Source organism: Mobula birostris, chromosome 21, assembly GCF_030028105.1.
Source record: "Mobula birostris isolate sMobBir1 chromosome 21, sMobBir1.hap1, whole genome shotgun sequence".
NCBI lineage: Eukaryota > Metazoa > Chordata > Chondrichthyes > Myliobatiformes > Myliobatidae > Mobula > Mobula birostris.
In genome coordinates, this window is record NC_092390.1 from 32,507,727 (window position 1) to 32,527,897 (window position 20,171).

The 20,171-nt window shown below is 40.3% G+C and overlaps 1 protein-coding gene across 4 annotated transcripts in view; it reads right to left on the reverse strand.

The window, feature by feature from the left end:
- Window positions 1-20,171, reverse strand: part of sgms1b (sphingomyelin synthase 1b) — a 94,766-nt gene that overhangs the window by 17,467 nt on the left and 57,128 nt on the right. For all 4 annotated transcript variants that reach the window (XM_072239242.1, XM_072239244.1, XM_072239241.1 and 1 more), the window contains exon 4: window positions 1,524-2,427. In XM_072239242.1, coding sequence (XP_072095343.1) covers window positions 1,524-2,149 — 626 coding nt within the window. In that variant the 5' untranslated portion in view covers window positions 2,150-2,427. The remainder of the gene's footprint in view (window positions 1-1,523; window positions 2,428-20,171) is intronic.

Consider the following 20,171-nt stretch of genomic DNA (forward strand, 5'->3'; position numbering starts at 1 on the left):
ATAAGACAGGGAAGGGGTGGGGGGAGAAACAGCAACATTTCAATATACTATTGCTGCATTCAAAGCTAGCAGAATTGCTTCAGACACCACATCCCCCACCCCCCACATGCACACACATATACACAAGCCATAAACAGAAACAATATTTTCAACCTTTATACCTTCTTTTGAGAGGGGCTTAAAATGGGGCATATTTCCAAAACATCCTAACAGGCATTGCAACCAAGTTGAACCTCTCCTTAGAAGTTATGTGCCCATTTTTCAAACTGCAGGGATAAAACACCATTTGAGAATAATCAAGAAATAGGACGACCACCTGAATTGCTTCTTTCCTCACTGGCTATGATGCAGCTATCAGACCATTCTGACACAAATAAAGGATTGGAACTGATTGCTCGGCCTATACAGCCATATTAAAACACTACAGAATTTATATTTACTAAAAATTTCCACAAAGCCCTGTTTTGTCTGCCTTTGAGTAATAAACAGAGCAAACCAAGTTAAAAGTATGGATGGGATACAATGCATGATTTAATACGGTTTTTTGCTAAATGAACCTTCATGAAACTACTATTCTAGTTCTAAATACAATCATGCCCTCGGAAAATGCGGTATTACCACAACTTCATAATATGTAAACTACAAATGGAACTATAAAGATATTTTAAGGATTAATAAGTTAAATTATACAGATACGTGCGAAGAATCTATTTTTGGTTAATGCTTGATTATAAATCTAAGAAAATAATTTTCTCTATGGTTAACTCCAAAGACAAGTTATCCAGTTTTGTTCAATTCTAGATCTTTTAAGATTAACACATCAAAATCTGCACTTCCTCACGCCCTCACCTCTCCCAAACAGTTTTAAGCTTCTTTGTCAAAACAAGATGTCATTTTCAGAATTCCCTTTTTCCCCACCTATTCCACTGCATGTTATGCAAATTCTGCACGCTTATTCCGCCACCTGCAAGATGTAATCAAATACAATCCTAATTTTGTCCAAGCACATAATAACCTCCATATTCATACAACCAAGTGATATGTATAAATATACAGTATATGCTCAGTCTATTATGAAGGGCAGTCGTTGAAAATGCTGGCTTTTTCGAAATAATATTCGAAGTTTGCAGTGCAACCACAAGTCCAGCAGACTCTTCACCACATCGGCAATTATGATACATCAAACCAATCTGATTATTAACTACTTGTTAAAGTTTCACTCCAGTATACAAGTTACATAATACTTTCCATTGAAACTAACAATTACATTTAAAATGAAATCAATATTTATAGTTACTACAAATTTTAACGCTATTCTCTCCAAAAGAAAAATTCAATTACATTACTCCATTAGAATGCAGCTGTGCCTTTAAAGAAAAAATTTACATTTTATTAATCACAGGATTTTGAATTCAAGGATAAAATAAAACTTAACTGCCGGCTTATTAAGTTATTAAAAAATCATCTTTATAAAACAAATCGAATGAGTTACATTTGAAGGCTACATTAATCATTTTACTTACTTGTACTCCATTAGCACCCACTGAACCAGCCATAATCCTACAAGTATCATGCCATTAATCTCACAGATGGAGAAGGCCCACTCCACCCTGTCAAAATAGTCAAAAAATTTGTCTGGTAGAGGTGGCTGTTCCTCCTTGGGAGGCACACGTTCATGGACAACTGAGATCATCACTGTTGTAAGTAGAAAACAGGAAAGTGCATAAAGGAAAGCCACACCAGTCTTCCACCATTCCAGAGAGGATGGAAGCCACTCTTGTTCTGGCATAGAGATTTGAACCATTTCTTTTCGGTAACCATTTGCCAACCCAGTTCTTTTGGTTTTATTATGCATATCATTCGCGCTGTCGGCATTCAGGGAACTCATGTTAAGGTGACCATTGGCATGACCATTCTTGTGCACTTCTATGTGATGCTCCATCTTTAGTGTTTCTATTTTTTCCAGCAGTTGTTGGCCATTGTCTGAAGCAACAAGTGACAAAGGTGGCCTACGGAAATCCTCCTTAGACAGTTTTAATAAGCCTGGGCCATCAAGCTTATTTTGAAATGCATCAGTGTACTCTTGCATGCCATGCTCTGTCAGCCAGTCTAGCACATCTTTGGATGACCATTCCACCACCTCCTTCATTTCAGTAACAAAGATCAGATGAACTAAAAATGACAACTAACTGGCAGCAGCGTCTTCAAAAACAATTTTATTATCCTTCCCAGGTTTAAAAAAAACAGTTCTTCCCATGGCTTGTTCATTGTCTCCAACAATTTAACAGAAATCTCTTTTCAGAATCTTGTTTGGCACATAAAGTTTATCTGGTGATTTGGTTTCAAGATTTCTCTCAGCTAGCAGATCCACAAATCGCTTGCATTTTCAGGTGCAATAATCTTTACTCTGTGAGGTGAAATGTAAACCTGGTTGGTTGGAGGGAGGAGATTAAGAAGATTAGAAGAGCATAACATCTCCAAAAATGACAAAGTATAACATTAGCATTAATTTGGTAGATTAATTTCATACCCCAATAACTCCAGTTTTAAAACTTAACAATGTGATTGGAATACTTATGTAAATCTGCGTGGATAAGAACAGGAAGTATGGGAATTACTCTCAAGATCTGTAAAGAAATTTCACTTTCAAATTGCTCAGATACAAGAGCAAATATTTGTCCATCCAAATTTTGATCCAAGTTTAAACTGAATAAGAACAGAAGTCATTAAGCATCTAAAGTAAAACTCAAAGCCTGCAGAATCCTACTTGTGTTACACATGATGTGGCTCACTTTGCTTACACCATTTAGGTATTGCCTTTTTGTTCTTTTAAGTTTCCCAACAGAAGAAAACAGGTCACTAGCTGTACTACCTGTAAAATATCGCCTGCCACTTGATCACAAAATGCAGTTAACATGTGTGAATTCATTACTGGAAGGTGGTGCTATAGTTAAACTGCCAGACTAGTAATGTAATGGATTAGATTAATGACCCGCAGATAAGAGTTCAAATCCTACATCAATTGATGTGGAATTTCAATCAAGTTAATATGGTGGATTTTAAAACTTCTTAGCAACGATAACCATAAAGATACTAAATTGCAAATCTCTTCTAGTTCACTAATGCCCTTCAAGGGAAGAAACCAAATATGCTTGTCTAGTCTGGCCTTGTACACTTCACAGTAACATGGCTAATCCTTAATTTCTGTCCTAAAATGACAGTGAGCCATTTGAGTGCATTATGAACACTGTATTAAGAAACCAATCTGGATGCGAGCATAGGAAACAATTAGCAAGTTTGCAGATGACAAAGACCAGCTGGTGTTGCTGATTAAGTGTAACAGCCTTCAGCTACAGAACAAAATTTTTTGGGTGGGTAAAATGGGAAGAGATGGAATTCAAACCTGAAGAGATATATTTTGGGAGATCTATTGACAATATGATGCACAAATGAATGACAGGAACCTCTGAAGTACTGAGGAGCTTAGGGATATTAGTGCACATGTTCAAGGAGCCCCTGAGAGCACAAGGGTTTGATAGGCAGACAGCATATTTCAAAGGCCAGGACAGATTAGGAGGTCATTGCACAATTACACAAAATATTAGTTAGGTCACAGCTGGATCACCATTTTCAGTTCTATAGGAAGAATGTGGTGAGGCACTGAGGATGGGGACAGGAAATGCAGAGGACATCAAACAGTTGCATGAATGACATGTTTCAGCTACGAGACCCCTACCCACAAGCAAGTGAATGACTGGAAGATGTAGTCAATTAGAATAAACTATAAGATATAGAGGCAGAATTAGGCCATTCAGCCCATTGAGTCTGCTCGCCATTCCATCATGGCTGATCCCAGATCCCACTCAACCCCATACACCTGCCTTCTTGTCATATCCTTTGATGCCCTGATCGATCAGGAAACGATCAACTTCCGCCTTAAATATACCCATGGACTTGGCCTCCACCACAATCTATGGCAGAGCATTCCAAAGATTTACTACCCTCTGGCTAAAAAGAAAATCTTCCTACCTTTCTTCTAAAGAGTCACCCCTCATTTTGAGGCTATGCCCTCTAGTTCTAGATACCCCCACCATAGAAAACATTCTCTCCACATGCACCCTATCCAGTCCTTTCAACGTTCGGTAGGTTTCAAAGAGATCCTCACACATTCTTCTAAATTCCAGTGAGCACAGGCCCAAAGTTGCCAAATGGTCCTCATATGTTAAACCTTCATTCCCAAAGCATCCTCATGAACCTTCTCTAGACTCTCTCCAATGAGAGCACATCGTTTCTGAGATATGGGGCCCAAAACTTATGCTCCAAGTGTGGCCTGATGGTGTCTTATAAAGGCTCAGCATTACCTCCTTGCTTTTATGTTTAATTCCCCTTGAAATAAATGCCAACATTGCATTTGCCTTCTTTACCATAGATTCAACCTGTAAATTAACCTTCTGAAAATCTTGCACAAGGACTCCTAGGACCAGTGCACCTCTGATGTTTGAACCTTCTCCCCATATGGCTAACAGTCTGCACTACTGTTCCTTATACCAAAATGTATTATCATACATATCCCAACACTGCAACACTGAATGTTACAGTAAATGAAAAATTTTAAACAAATTCAAAAGGTTGGATATGGGAGGCACGATAGCTTAGTGGTTAGTGTAACACTTTTTAGCGTCAGCTATAAGATCGGGGTTCAATTCCCACCACTGTAAAGAGTTTGTATGGTTTTCACATGACCGCATGTTTTCCCGGATGCTCAGCATTCCTCCCATACTCCAAAGATGTACAAGTTAGGATTAGGAAGTTGTGGCCATGTTATGTTGACAACAGAAGCATGGTGACACCTGCCAGCTGTCCAAAAACATCTGATTGTGTTGATCATTGACAAAAACACATTTCATTGTACGTTTCGATGTATATGATGTACATGAGGCAAATAAAGCTAATTGTTAATCCTCTTAGGAGCAGAGAAAAATGAGTGGTGACCTAATAGGAGTATACAAAATTATAGGCATTGAAATTTTTGTTTTATTCACTCAAGGGATGTAGATTTTGCAGGTTAAGCCAATACTTAAATGCTCACCCCCAATAGTCTTTTGAGCGGTGAGCTGCCTTCCTGACGACTACAGATTTAACAGTGTGGGTATACCCACCACACTTTCATGTACAGGGAGTCACAGAACTTTGACCCAGCTTTGGAGTAAACAGAAAGAACCTTCTTCTGTAATGAGAGGCATCTATAATTAGTTTAGTTAATTGGGTTTGTCAGCAATTGCTGGGTTGCGAGGCTGGAAGGGCTAAAAAGGCCTAGTCCACATTGGATAGAGAGACGGATAGAGAGATAGATAAATAAGAAAGAACAGACTTAGGGTTAGAAGTTTATAAAGGATTTGAAAATAATTGTTTACCCAAAAGGCAGCTGAAATCTGGAAAGGACAGTGTAAATCAAGACATTACCATGTTTAACTGAGCTTCTAAAGTAGCATGGCATAGAAGGTAACAAGCAGAATATTGAAAAATAGGATTGATGTCCTCAGCACAGCCAAATACACGGATGAGAAATTATCCACAGCAGGTAGTATGTGAACCAACATAGATAAAATTGCATCACCTTGCCCACATCAACTTCGCTGATGAAGTTCTATCTGTCTAAGACATTTGCTGGAAATTATTGCTATGTACAAAGATGCTGTGTTACTTTAATCATGGTCACTGGCATGAACTTAGAACAGACACAGCAGAAAACAGTAGGGCAGTTGTGAGGTGCTGTAGACTAATCAGAAATATACATCACCACAATCTTGTGGCTGAAATAACACAGCACGTTAAACTCAATCTAGATGGTTAACTGTGGCTCAAAGATTGCAGTAGGGCATACCACAAGGAGAACTAAGAACATTTAACAGGTGTCACATGAGTCACATACATGGTACACAGCAAAATCAACATGACCAAAACTACATAACTGACAACCGAATGGTGGGAATAAAATTCTGAAGTGTTAAAACATCCAAGTATGACAGACAATTAAGTAGGTAGACATGGTGGTGCCAAGTACATACCAGTGACAGTGAAGACCAAAGTACAAGGGTGAAGTTTGAAGCAATTGTGATGTTTTGCCAAAAACGCTCAGCAGATATTTCCCCTGGGAAGTCAGTATACAACCTATAGGTCTGCCCCAGCTAATACCCATTTTGTGCAAATCCCAGAGTATGGACTTGCCATCATCTGCAGGGCCACAGGCATCTTATTTTGTGTGGATACTCTGTTCAGCCACATTTCAGACTTGCAAACTGCCCAGGTTACAGAAACAGAACTCTATTTTCACATGGAGGACCAATGTGATTTACTTCATTCTATATTAAAAGCAAAGAACAAAGATATTACAAAGGCTTGAGACAACATCCTAGATGTAATACTGAGAGTGTATTCCCTAGAAAAACCATGTTTTTATAGTTGGACCTTTCTAGTTACAATATTATACATCTACCCAAATTACAAACATTTCTCAAAAACAAATTCAATCCAACTAATTATTAACCAGTCTACCCTCAAACGTGGAAGTTAGCACCAAAAGTGCTATTAAGCGCTCCAATAAATTGTTCACAATATCCTGTCAGGATTTTACAGAACTATTAGCTCCACACCCCACAGTGCTGGTACAAACAATAGCTGAAGAGATTAAGTGATTGGATTGCTCATAACATTGAAGTGGCAGCTGGCTGAGCGTAGCCATGAAGAGGCTTGATAACACTAGCATGGCAAACACATTTCAATGATTGGAACAAGACTTTTAAAGAAAAATGGCTATTGCCGAGGGTCAATCATTCTGGCCCAGAGACTAGAAATGTTCCTCAGAGTCCTTGGGCAGCCATCTCAGCTGCCAATCTCTTCTTTCCAGAAAAAAAATCAAAACTGGTGATCAACACACATCAAAGTTGCTGGTGAACGCAGCAGGCCAGGCAGCATCTCTAGGAAGAGGTACAGTCGACATTTCAGGCTGAGACCCTTCGTCAGGACTGAAATTCGGGTCTCATCCTGAAATGTCGACTGTACCTCTTCCTAGAGATGCTGCCTGGCCTGCTGCGTTCACCAGCAACTTTGATGTGTGTTGCTTGAATTTCCAGCATCTGCAGAATTCCTCGTGTTTGCGTTTTTAAAAAAACTGGTGATCACTCATTAATGATCACCAAGGTGAATGAAATATGTAGCTCCTCAGCAACTGAAGCCATCAATACCTTTATGCAAGAAGACATTAGAATCTGGGCGTGAATTGATGTTGCGAGACATGTGCATCACTAAGGTACTAATACTCATTACCATCAAAGTCTAACCACCTTCCTTTGATATCTAATGCCATTATGACCATGATTCCCCACCATTAACATTCTGCCAATTACAAACAAATAAATTGTGGCTCCATATCAGAAATTGTTCATCTTATAGCAATCAATTCACTTCCTGAAAATCTGCTAATTAAATTTGCCGACAGCACTATATTGATTGGCCTCATCTCAAACAGTAACAAGGTGGCCTACAGGGAAGAAGTCATCCCTCTGACACAGTGGTGTCAAGAAAACAACCTCTGCCTCAATGTTGCAAAAACAAAGCAGCTGGTGTGGATTACAAGGGGAATGGAGACGGGCTAACCCCTATTGACATCAATGGATTGGAGGCTGAGAGGATAAACAGCTTCAAGTTCCTCGGCATCCACATCACCAAGTACCTCACTTGGTCTGTGCACACCAGCTGTGTGGTGAAAAAGGCACAACAGCGCTTCTTTCACCTCAGATGGTTGAGGAAGTTTGGTATGGGCCCCCAAATCCTAAGAAATTTCTACAGGGGCACAACTGAGAGCATCCTGACCTGGTATGGAAACTGTACCTCCCTTAATCGCAGGATTTTGCAGAGAGTGGTGCGGACAGCCCAACGCATCTGTAGTTGTGAACTTCCCATGATTCAGGACATTTACAAGGACAGGTGTGTAAAAAGGGCCCGTAGGATCACTGGGGACCCAAGCCATCCCAATCACAATCTATTCCAGCTGCTACTATCCAGGAAGCAGTACCGCAGCATAAAAGCCAGGACCAACAGGCTCCGGGACAGCTTCTTCCACCAGGCCATCAGACTGATGAACTCACACTGATTTGAATATACGCTATATTATATTGACTGTTCTATTTATTATAAATTACTATGATTGCACATTGCACATTTAGATGGAGACGTAACGTAAAGAGTTTTAGTCCTCATGTATGTGAAGAATGTAAGAAATTCAATTCACTCGAAAGCCTGCAAATCTCAGGGCTATACACCTGATTGCAATGCTGGGGATCAGCAGTAGATGCTCCTTATGTCAACAGACTACCTAGATCCCACAGTCTCTCTCATTACCTGAAAATAGATAAATGAAACCGTTGTTTTCTTTCCTTTATTACATGATTGAACATCTCCCTCTAACCAAGAGATCTCACTGTGGCCACAAGCTTATACCCCGGCTTCACAAACGCCAACCTTCAAAAAGCCCCTGTAGATCAAACCAATGACAATTCCCAGAGAATCAAAGGTTTGTGACAGGTTCCAAATCCAGAAACTCACAGCTAAGAGAAAAGGGTTTCTCACAGCAGGTTCCTGGCAAAGCAGCACTAGAGATTGCCAAATCTGTGCAGTTACCAGCACAGCACCATACAGCTTGAACAGATGCCTTTTGTAAAATACTGGATTAGGTTCGGTGGAAAATGACCTGATGAGTATTCAGACTGGAGAACTTGAAATACCATTACAAGTTAGCACTCTACAAAGTAGCACCAAGCACAATACCAATGTAGGTATTTGAAGCATGTTTCTTAATTTTAGTAAATAAATACTCATTACTGAATTCCCCATTTCATTATTCAACAAGATCATGGATTAACATAACTTCAATGTCAAATTTCTTTAATAACGTCAGAATAAAGATAAAGTTTAAGGACACTTGGCTTACATGAGACATTGAAGCCTGAGTTTAAAAAAAAAGGTGCATAGCAGGTATAGGCAGGTAGGAACAAATGAGGTACCTGTGGATTAGAAGAAATGCAAGAGAACACATACAAAATAAATCAGGAGGGCTAAAAGGCGGCATGAGGTTGCCCCAGCACACAAGGTGAAGGAGAATCCTCAGGGATTCAAACAATACGTTAAAGCAAAAGGAGTGGTAGTAGATGCTTGCCTCTCTGACCGGAAGCCTGTAACTAGTGGAGTGCCACATGGATCAGTGCTGTTCTGTTGTTTGTCATCTATATCAATAATCGAGATGACAATGTGGATAACTGGTTCCGCAAATTTATGGATGATACCAAGATTGTGGGTGTAGTGGACAGTGAGGAAGATCATCATGGCTTGCAGCAGGACCTGGACCAGCTGGAAAAAAGGGCTTAAAAAAAAAAAAAAGGCAGACAGATTTAATGTAAACAAGTCCGGGGTGTTGCACTTAAGTAGGACCAAGCATGGTAAGCCTTACACAGTGAATGGAAGAACACAGTACAGGTGTCTCCTGCTTTTCCAACGTTCGCTTTACGAAACCTCACTGTTACGAAAGACCTATATTAGTTACCTGTTTTCGCTAACAGACCTATATTAGTTACCTGTTTTCGCTAACAAAAGCAGTGCGCACCCCGAGCAGCCACTCCTCCCCCGGATTCGGAACTGCATTCTCGCCGGCATTGCTTAAACACGTTGCATTGAGCAGCCGTTAGCAAGATGAGTTCTAAGGTATTGGAAAAGCCTGAAAGAGCTCGTAAGGGTATTAAACTTAACGTAAAACTAGACATAATTAAGCGTTTCGATCGTGGTGAGCGAAGTAAGGACAAAGTGAGTTTGGCTTGTGAAAGTTGACAAAAGATGATGTTGAAGAGGTTTTGGCATCCCATGATCAAGAACTGATAGATGAAGAGCTGATGCAATTGGAAGAGGAAAGGATAACAATCGAAACCGAATACAGTAGCGTACGGACTGAAGGTGAAGTCATCTAGGAACTGAACGTGAAGCAACTGCGTGAGATTTTCACTGCAATGATTGCAGAAAAGTACAACTTTAATTTTGAAAGGGTACGTCGGTTTAGGGCATATTTGCAAGACAGTTCGAGTGCTTACAAAGAACTGTATGATAGAAAAATGCGCGAGGCTAGCAGTCAAGCATACTGTCGTTTTTCAAGCCTTCCACATTAGCCGACGAACCTCGACCTTTGACATAGAGGCAGGCAGACATAGAAGATGACCTGCCTGCCCTGATGGAAACAGACGACACCTCAGTGTCCCACCACCCCAACCCCCGGGCCGCAGACAGATACCGATTCGTGAAGAATGCAGCGGTAGCTGGGACGCACCCAGCAAATCTTTAAGGAAAAAAAAGTCGAAATAAACAAGCTAATTAATTAGGTGCCGCCTGGCACATAATTGTCAGCCCAGATTACAGGCGAGTGCCGATTACGTCGCCTCTGATCTGGGCCGACATTTACATGCCGGGCGGCACCTAATTAACTAGATTGTTTATTTCTGCTTTTTTCTTAAAGATGTGCTGGGTGTGTCCTGGCTACCGCTGTATCCCTGCATGCTTCGAGGATCGGTATCTGTTCGCTGCCTGGCGGTTAGGGACCACTGCACCACCCCAAACTCCGACGACTCAGCCTAACACACCATCATCAGTGTGCTCGGCGCTGTCTTCCCAATTCTGGTAAGTGATACTATACTGCACATACATTATTTCTACTTTATATCAGCTGTGTTTTATGCATTATTTGGTATGATTTGGCAGCTTCATAGCTTAAAGGTTACTGGAGAAAGTTTTTGCCGAGAGCGCTTGTGTGAGATTTTTGCTACGGAGAACAGTGCAGGCAATGATTGTAGAGAAGTATTTCTACTTTATATAGGCTGTGTATATATCATATCATTCCTGCTTTTACTATATGTTATGGTTATTTTAGGTTTTGTGTGTTATTTGGCATGATTTGGTAGGTTATTTTTGGGTCTGCGAACGCTCACATATTTTTCCCATATAAATGGTAATTGCTTCTTCGCTTTACGACATTCCGGCTTACGAGCTGTTTCATAGGAATGCTCTACCTTCAAATGGTGGGGGAAACCTGTAGTGCAGAACAAAGGGATTTGGGAATACAGGCCCATAATTCATCAAAAGTGGTGTCAGTGGGAGGGTGATAAGTAAAGCTTTTGGCACATTGGTCTTCATAAATCAATGTATTGCATATATGATATGGGGTGTTATGCTGAAGTTGCGTAAGACATTGGTGAAGCCCAATTTGGAGCATTATGTGCAGATTTGATTACCCACCTACAGGAAAGGTGCAAACAAGTTTGAAAGGATACAGAGAAAATTTACAAGGAAGTTGCCAGGGCTGGAGGAAAGAATGAATAGGTTAGGACTTTATTCTTTGGAACACAGAAGATTGAGAGGAGATTTTATAGAGGTATACAAAATCATGAGGAGTAAAGACAGGGGAATGCAAGCATATTTTTTCCACTAAGGTTGGGTGAGGCTACAACTAGAGGCCATGGGTTAAGGGTGAAAGGTGAAAAGTTTAGGGGAACCTGAGGAGAAACATCTTCACTCAGAGGGTTGTGAGAATGTGGAACAAGCTGCCAGCGTAAGTGGTGCATGCGAGCTTGATCTCAACATTTAAGAGAAACTTGGTTAGGCACATGGATGGTAGGGGCATGGGGTGGGGGGGGCTATGGTCCCACAGCAAACCAATGGGAATAGGCAATTTAAATAGTTCGGCACGGACTAGGTGGGCTGAATGGGTTGCTTCTGTGCTGTACTTTTCTATGACTATGTACCATGGAGAGCATTCTAACTGGTTGGGTTTGTGTTGGGGGTGGGGGGGGGTGGTGAACTGCACAGGATTGAAATAAGCTGCAGAAGATTGTGAACTCAGTCAGCTCCATCATAGGCACTAGCCTCCCCAGCATCCAGGACATCTTCAAGCAGCGATGCCTCAAGTAGGTGGATATCACCCTGGACATGCCCACTTCTCATTGCTACCAATTGGGAGGAGGAACAGGAGCCTAAAGGCACACACTCAGCAATTCAAGGATAGCTTCTTCTATTCTGCCATCAGATTTCTGAATAGATATTGAAGCCATGAGCATCACCACCTCACTACTTTGTTTCTCCTTTTGCACTATTTAATGTAACTTTTTATACTGTATATTTGTTTTTTTATATGCATTGTAATGTACTGCTGCCATGTAGCAAATTTCACAACACATGCCAGTGATATATAAACCAGATTCCGATATAGAAAGTAAATATCTAATGATAAAGAGCACTGGAGAGAGTGAAACCTTCGTTAGAGCTGCGATGCGAAGATGTGAAATTTAAATACATCCCTAAGCTCCAGCAAAGCAGATCATTGTGCCATGTTTAAACTTTCCTTACTGCAAACACATTTCAAACCATGTTGAAACAAAAGTAATTAATTTTAAAAATATTCAGTCACTTCAGTCACACCAAGAAATAGCAATCTGATTTTATGAAAACAGATTTCTACATAATTCTGGCAGTGTGTACAGGAAAAAAAATCAGCTTCAAAGCTACTCATTTCACAAGTCAGCTAGGATCTTTCTGCAGTTCAGCATATCCACATTAAAAGACAACTAGAGCGCACATGTAATACCTACTGTACCAAATAATCGAATAGCAATTATAGTTCAGCATTCAACACAATCATTTCTCAGAAACTGATTGGAAAGCTGAGCCTACTGGGCCTGAACACCTCCCTCTGCAACTGGATCTTAGACTTCCTGACTGGGAGACCTCAGTCAGTCCGGATTGGAAGCAGCATCTCCAACACCACCACACTGAGCACAGGGGCCCCCTAGGGCTGTGTGCTCAGTCCACTGCTGTTCACTCTGCTGACCCACGACTGTGCTGCAACACACAACTCGAACCACATCATCACGTTCGCCGATGACATGACCGTGGTGGGTCTCATCAGCAAGAACGATGAGTCAGCATACAGAGAGGAGGTGCAGCGACTAACAGACTGGTGCAGAGCCAACAACCTGTCTCTGAAGGTGAACAAAACAAAAGAGATAGTTGTTGACTTCGGGACACGGAGCGACCACTCTCCACCGAACATCGACGACTCCTCCATAGAGATTGTTAAGAGCACCAAATTTCTTGGTGTTCACCTGGCGGAGAATCTTACCTGGTCCCTCAACACCAGCTCCATAGCAAAGAAAGCCCAGCACCGTCTCTACTTTCTGCGAAGGCTGAGAAAAGTCCATCTCCCACCCTGCATCCTCACCACATTCTACAGAGGTTGTATTGAGAGCATCCTGAGCAGCTGCATCACTGCCTGGTTCAGAAATTACACCATCTCGGATCGCAAGACCCTACAGGGGATAGTGAGGTCAGCTGAGAAGATCATTGGGGTCTTTCTTCCCGCCATCACAGACAGTTACACCACACGTTGCATCCGTAAAGCAAACAGCATTATGAAGGACCCCATGCACCCCTCATACAAACTCTTCTCCCTCCTGTCATCTAGCAAAAGGCACTGAAGCATTTGGCCTCTCACGACCAGACTACGCAACAGTTTCTTCCTCCAAGCCAGCAGACTCCTCAATACCCACAGCCTGGACTGACACCAACCTACTGCCCTCTACTGTGCCTATTGTCTTGTTTATTATTTATTGTAATGCCTGCACTGTTTTGTGCGCTTTACGCAGTCCTGGGTAGGCCTGTAGTCTAGTGTAGTTTTTGTGTTGTTTTTATGTAGCTCCATGTAGTTTTTGTATTGTTTCACGTAGCACCATGGTCCTGAAAAAGTCTCGTTTTTACTGTGTACTGTACCAGCAGTTATGGTCAGAATGACAATAAAAAGTGACTTGACACATTAATTCTAGCTTCAGCAACTGAAGAATTTCTGTTACTTCATGGGTTTCAGTGGAAATGAAGCAAATTAATCTAAAACATAATATGCAAACTGAGTTTCCTTTGCTAGCATCTTAAACTGTCATCCAACAAGGCACTAATATCTGCCTTGCAGCAGTATTATGCAATATCTTGACAGCACAAATACAATGCTTATAGCCCTTTGCGTAAAATGTCATTGCACAGTTTATGGATAATGCAACAACTTCTTCATTTTTAACTGCTGTGTTCCTTACCAGAACGGATAAAACTGAATGTTTTGCTGAAAAGAAAACAGGATTAACCAATAGCTTTTCTTCGATTGCCTTCCCACAAACAAAATCTAGTTTGTAAAGATCATTTCACAACAGAGGCTCTTTAAATCAAACTTTTCACATGTATCCTAATACTGAGCAAGCAAACCAAGCCTTAAATTCACCACAGCTAAAATCAATTCTCAAATTAGGCAATGGGATGAAAAGCCTGAAAAATAAATATGTCAAAGCAAGCTATAAAGTAAACCTCAGGTGCCTTTAACTATCTGTTTGATATCTGTTTGTTTTGAACATAGGCTGAATCCATCAGGTTACACTAAAGTAAGAAAAATCAGACAAATTCCCATCCATTAACAAAAATAAATACTTGGTCGAGATCTCTTGTTTATTTGTAACATTCAAAAGCATGAAAATTGGTGTTATAAATTCACCACTGACAAAACCAAAAAAAAGCATTTACTTTGCTTTAGCACCGTGTAAAAGACAAAACTACAGATATCAAGATGCAAACCCTACGGATGGGCACCTCTTCTGATCTCAAAACTGCTTTGCTCTATAGTTGTTCATCTAATCAAAAGATTTAGATGATGTCATAATCAGGAATTTTATATAAGCATGCCAACATCATTTTCTGTGGGCTTTGGCAGAATTAGTCAGTCTTTGACAAGATGTGCGTTAGCATTTCCTTATAAAGAAACATGGTATAATTAAATGTTGGTTTGCACAATACTCATCTTACAAACAAAGCATTTAAGAGAGACTTGAGTAAGAGGATTAGAGAGAATTCCATTGCCAATATAGTAAGCTTTCATGTTCGATGTAGCAATGGAATATTTTTTCAAACCTAGGGTTAAAAAGTGAGTAATCTCAAGATTATGAAATTCAAGCTACAGTACTTGCTTCAATACAAAAAAATAAGTATAATTGAAACATTTTGGTAAAATGCATAGAAAATTTCAACACTGAACACATAAGCTCATTTAGTATTCAAGAAAAAATACCAAAATATTCAAGAAGATATCTATTAGTTTAATGGGAAAAAAGTGACAAAATACAACATCACTATTATTTGTCAAGAAAGTAACTTTTCTTCCATAAAAAATATGAAAATAGCAAGTTTAGTTCAGTAAAAACAAAACAAAATTTACCAGTTTATGGATATAGTTTTGTTAAAATGGCTAATATACAGCTCTGAAAAATGTCTGAATTCAAAGCCATTATCAACCATTTAAACAAATCACCAATGAACATTGATAGATTTCATTCCATAGCTCCCTTTAAATAAAGCTCTATCTGTCAATTCAAGTACCTGACTGAAGTGATTGATAACTTTTCCACATTCAGGGGATCTATGATTCTTTTGCACCAGTTTTATTGATACAAAAAGTCTAATGTTATTTGTCTTTATACCTGAACAAGTGGTAAAAATCCAAAATTTTGAATTGTACACAGTGACAATGTAATTAATTGGTAATGTGCAGATGAGCTGTTAAAAATCACTTAACTTTGTTTTACTGTAGACGAACATACATGCTTCCTCTTCTCCTTTTCACAATTACCCATAGGGGTAACTGCAGGCCTTTTGCCATTTTTAATAGTGTCTTCACAGCAGAGAATAAGCACAAAATACATGGTAATTACTGTGAGCAATGCATGAAGGTCTAGCTATGATGACAGCTGAAACCAAACTGGTGCCACTCTCATGGCATACAAGTTCACTTCTCAGAACTTTCTGTGGTGCACAGAGACCGTGCATCACCTGGAATCTTCTGCGCGCCTTGTGGAATTTTGGATTTGTGGTCTCATGTCAGCACTCAAAAAAATTTTGGATTTTGGAGGTTTTTGGATAAGGGGTGCTTAACCTGTAATACAACAACTCTGCTACTCTTTCCTTCTAGGAAGAAGAGACTTCACATTTAGGAACCACTTACAAAGTAGACCCATGTTGAAGTTTGTTTTGTGGATAGTATAGTTTTCATATTCAGCTTAATGGTGAAGATAGTAAATGCTCAAAGAGTTAATGATAAATGCCTCACTCACGCACGATCTATACCCAAAAAAGTTAAAAGTAATCAACTGCAGCAAGTACTGCCAGTCTGTATAAACTTAATACTGGATATATTGCTGACTTTTTTTTAAAAATAGAATGAGTAACATACTTTCAAGTTCCAACTACAGCCATTGCTTAACAGTCACATGCTTTTGCCCAGGACATTAGTAATATTTTCCATGTGTAAAAATGTTCCCTGTTAAAAGTATATTTATAGTGCATCATACAGTCACACTGTCAGTCTGCATAGTAAACAAATCTTCCTGTATCTGCTCTATTGTAAAGATGACATCAACAAAACTGAAGCTTTTACAACTTCAGATCAGGACGTGAACCACAGAGATTTAGCAAGAGATTAATGAAATTTAATAGTAGATAGCTGTATCATTTAATTTTGTATTCAGTGCCTTCTTGAAATATGAGATAACTTTACAATTTCCAATCATTTAACTTCTAAACAGTTGGTCCATCAAATATGTTCCACCGTTTTTTTCCTGGGTCATCCATTTTTTCTCTCAGCCCCAATCTCCTGCCTTCTCCCTGTATCCCTTCACATCCTGACTAATCAAGAACTTATCAACCCCTGCCTTAAATATACCCATGACTTGGCCTCCACTGTCACCAGTGGCAACGAATTTCACAAATTCACCACTGGCTAAAGAAATTCCTCATCTCCATTCTAAATGGACATCTTTCTATTCTGAGGCTGCGTCCTGTGGTTTCCTATGGGGAACAGCATAGGAAACATCCTCTCAACATCCACACTATCAAGGCCTTTCAACATTTGATAGGTTTCAACTAGGTCACCCTCATTCTTCTGAATTCCAGAACCATCAACCACTCCTCATATGATAAGCTTTTCAATACCAAAATCATTTTTGTGAACCCTCCCTTGAACCCTCTTCAGTGTTAGCATATCCTTTCTTAGACAAGGGGCTCAAAACTGCCCACAATATTCCAAGTCAGGTCCCACCAGTGCCTTATAAAACCTTAACATTAAATCCTTGCTTTTATATTCTAGTTCTCTTGACATGAATGCTAATATTGCATGTGCCTTTCACACCACTGACAACCTGCAAATTAACCTTTGAGGAATCCTGCATGAGGACTCACAAGCTCTGCTGCACATCATTTGAATTCTTTCTCCATTTAGAAAATAGCCTACATTTTTATTTCTTCAAAGTGCATGATCATACACTTCCTGACACTGTATTCCATCTGCCACTTCTTTACCCATTATCCTAATCTGTCTAAGCCCTTCTGTAGCCTCTGCTTCCTTAACACTACCTGCCCCTCCACCCATCTTTGTGTCACCTGCAAACTCTGCGACAAAGCCATCAATACTGCCATCCAAATCACTGACATATAACTGTCCCCAAGACTAGTGGAACACCACTAGTCACCGGCAGCCAACCAGAAAAAGCTCCCTTTATTCCCACTCTTTGCATCCTGCCACTTAGTCAATGCTCTATCCATGCTAGTATCTCTCCTGTAATACCACAGGCCTTCTGAAAATCCAAGCACACAACACCCACCGATTCTCCTTTGTCTATCCTGCAATTCCAACAGATTTGTCAGGCAAATTTCCCTCAAGAAAACCATGCTGACTTCAGCCTATTTTATCATGTGCCTCCAAGTACCCCAAAACCACATCCATAACAATCAAATCCAACATCTTCCCAACAACTGAGAACAGACCAACTAGTCTATAATTTCCTTTCTTCTGCCTCTCTCCCTTTTTGAAGGGTGGAGTGGCGTTTGCAATTTTTCAGTCCTTTAGAGCCATACCAGAATCTATTGATTCTTGAAAGATTACTACTAATGCCTCCACATTCCCTTCAGCCACCTCTTTCAGAAACCTATGGTGTAGACTATCTGGTCCAGGTTCCAGGTGATTTATCCAACTTCAGACCTTTCTGCTTCCCAAGCACTTTCTCCCTAATAATGGCAACTTGACACACTTCTGCCCCAAGACACACTCGAACTTCCCACAGGGAGGGCCGATGCAAAATACTTATTCAGTTAGTCTGCCATTTTCTCGCCACCCATTACTACCTCGCCACTATCATTTTCCAGTGGTCCAATATCAACTCTCACCTTTCTTTGGTATCCTCTTTGATAATATTGGCTAGCTAACCCTCGTATTCCATCTTTTCCTTCTTTTATGATGTTGTTAGTTGTCTTCTGTTTGTTTTTAAAAGCTTCCCAATCCACTGAATTCTCACTAATTTCTGCTCTATTATTTGCCCTCTCTTTGGCTTTTATGTTGACTTTGTCTTCCCTTGTCAGCCATGGTTGTGTGATTCTGCCTTTAGAAAACATCTTCTTTACGATACATCTATCCAATGCCTTCTGAATTGCTCCCAGAAACTCCTGACATTACTGCTCTCTGGTCATCCCTGCCGGTGTCCCCTTCCAATCAATTTTGGCCAGCTCCTCTCTCATGCTTCTGTAATTTCCTTTACTCCACTGTAATACTGACACATCTGACTTAGCTTTTCCTTTTCAAATTCATGTGTAAATTTGATCATACTATGATCACCTCTCTTAAGGGTTCCTTTACCTTAAAGCTCTCTAATCAATTCTCGTTCATTGCACAACATCCAATCCAGAATAGCTGATCCCCTAGGGAGCTCAACCACAATCTGCTCTAAAAAGCCATCTAGTCGGCATTCAAAAAATTCCCTCTCTTGGGACCCAGCACCAACTTAATTTTCCCCAATCTACCTGCATACTGAAAACCATCTAGACTATCGTAACATCGTCCTTTTGACATGCATTTTCTATCTCCCATTGTAATTTGTTGTCCACCTCTTTGATACTGTCTCTATCCAACTCCCATCAGTTTTTCGACCATTGCAGTTTCTTAGCTCTACCACAACGATTCTACACCTGCCAATCCTCTGTCATTTCTTTCTAAGGATTTGATTTCATTTTTTACCATCAGAGCTACACCACCCCTTCTGCCTACCTGCCTGTCTTTTTGATACAACGTTTATTCTTGGATGTTAATCTCCCAGCTATAATCTTCTTTCCTGCACGATTCAGTAATACCTACGTCATACATGCCAACCTGCAACTGCGCTCCAAGTTCATCTACCCTGTGCTGTATACTGTGCACATTTAAACACCTTCAGTCATATACTTATCATCTTTTTTGATTCTGTCCCCCTATTACATTGTAACTCATCCTGTTGACAACAATTTTGCCTTATCATCACCCTGTCTTTGCTAGAAGTTTCACCACACATTGCCTGTTTGTAAATCAATTACCCCATCTTCAGCCCTCTCACTCCAGTTTCCATCCCCCTCCCAAGTTAGTTTAGATCCTCCCGAACATCTGTAGCAAACTTGCCTGCAGGGTATTGGTCCCCTTTGGGTTCAGGTGTAACCTGTCCCTTTTGCACAGGTCATACTTACCCCAGAAGAGGTCTCAATGATCCAGAAATGTGAATCCCTGCCTCCTGCACCAGTTTCTAGCCACGCATTTATCTGCCAAATGCTCCTATTCTTATCCTCACTGAAGCGTGGCACAAGCAGCAATCCAGAGATTGTGTGTATTACTATCCTGAAGGTCCTGCTTTTCAGTTTTCTTCCTAGTTCCCTATAAACTCTCTTCAGGACCTCCTCACCATTCCTACCCACGTCATTGTTCCACTATATACCAAAACCTCTACTGCTCACCCTCTCCCTTCAGAAAGCTGATCTTGTCACAGTGCTTTGATGCTTCCCCATAAGTGTCTCTTCCATAAATGGAAGCAACACTGAATTTACAAGCAGCTTGACTGTCATCTAACCAGAATTATTTGTCGCTATTCATTTTTTCCAAAGATTTCTAAGATCAGTCAACCAAACCAATTTAAGATGGTGTAGATGAAACACAGCAACGGCTGGCGGATAGTAAATAAAACAAAAAATTACTTTATTAA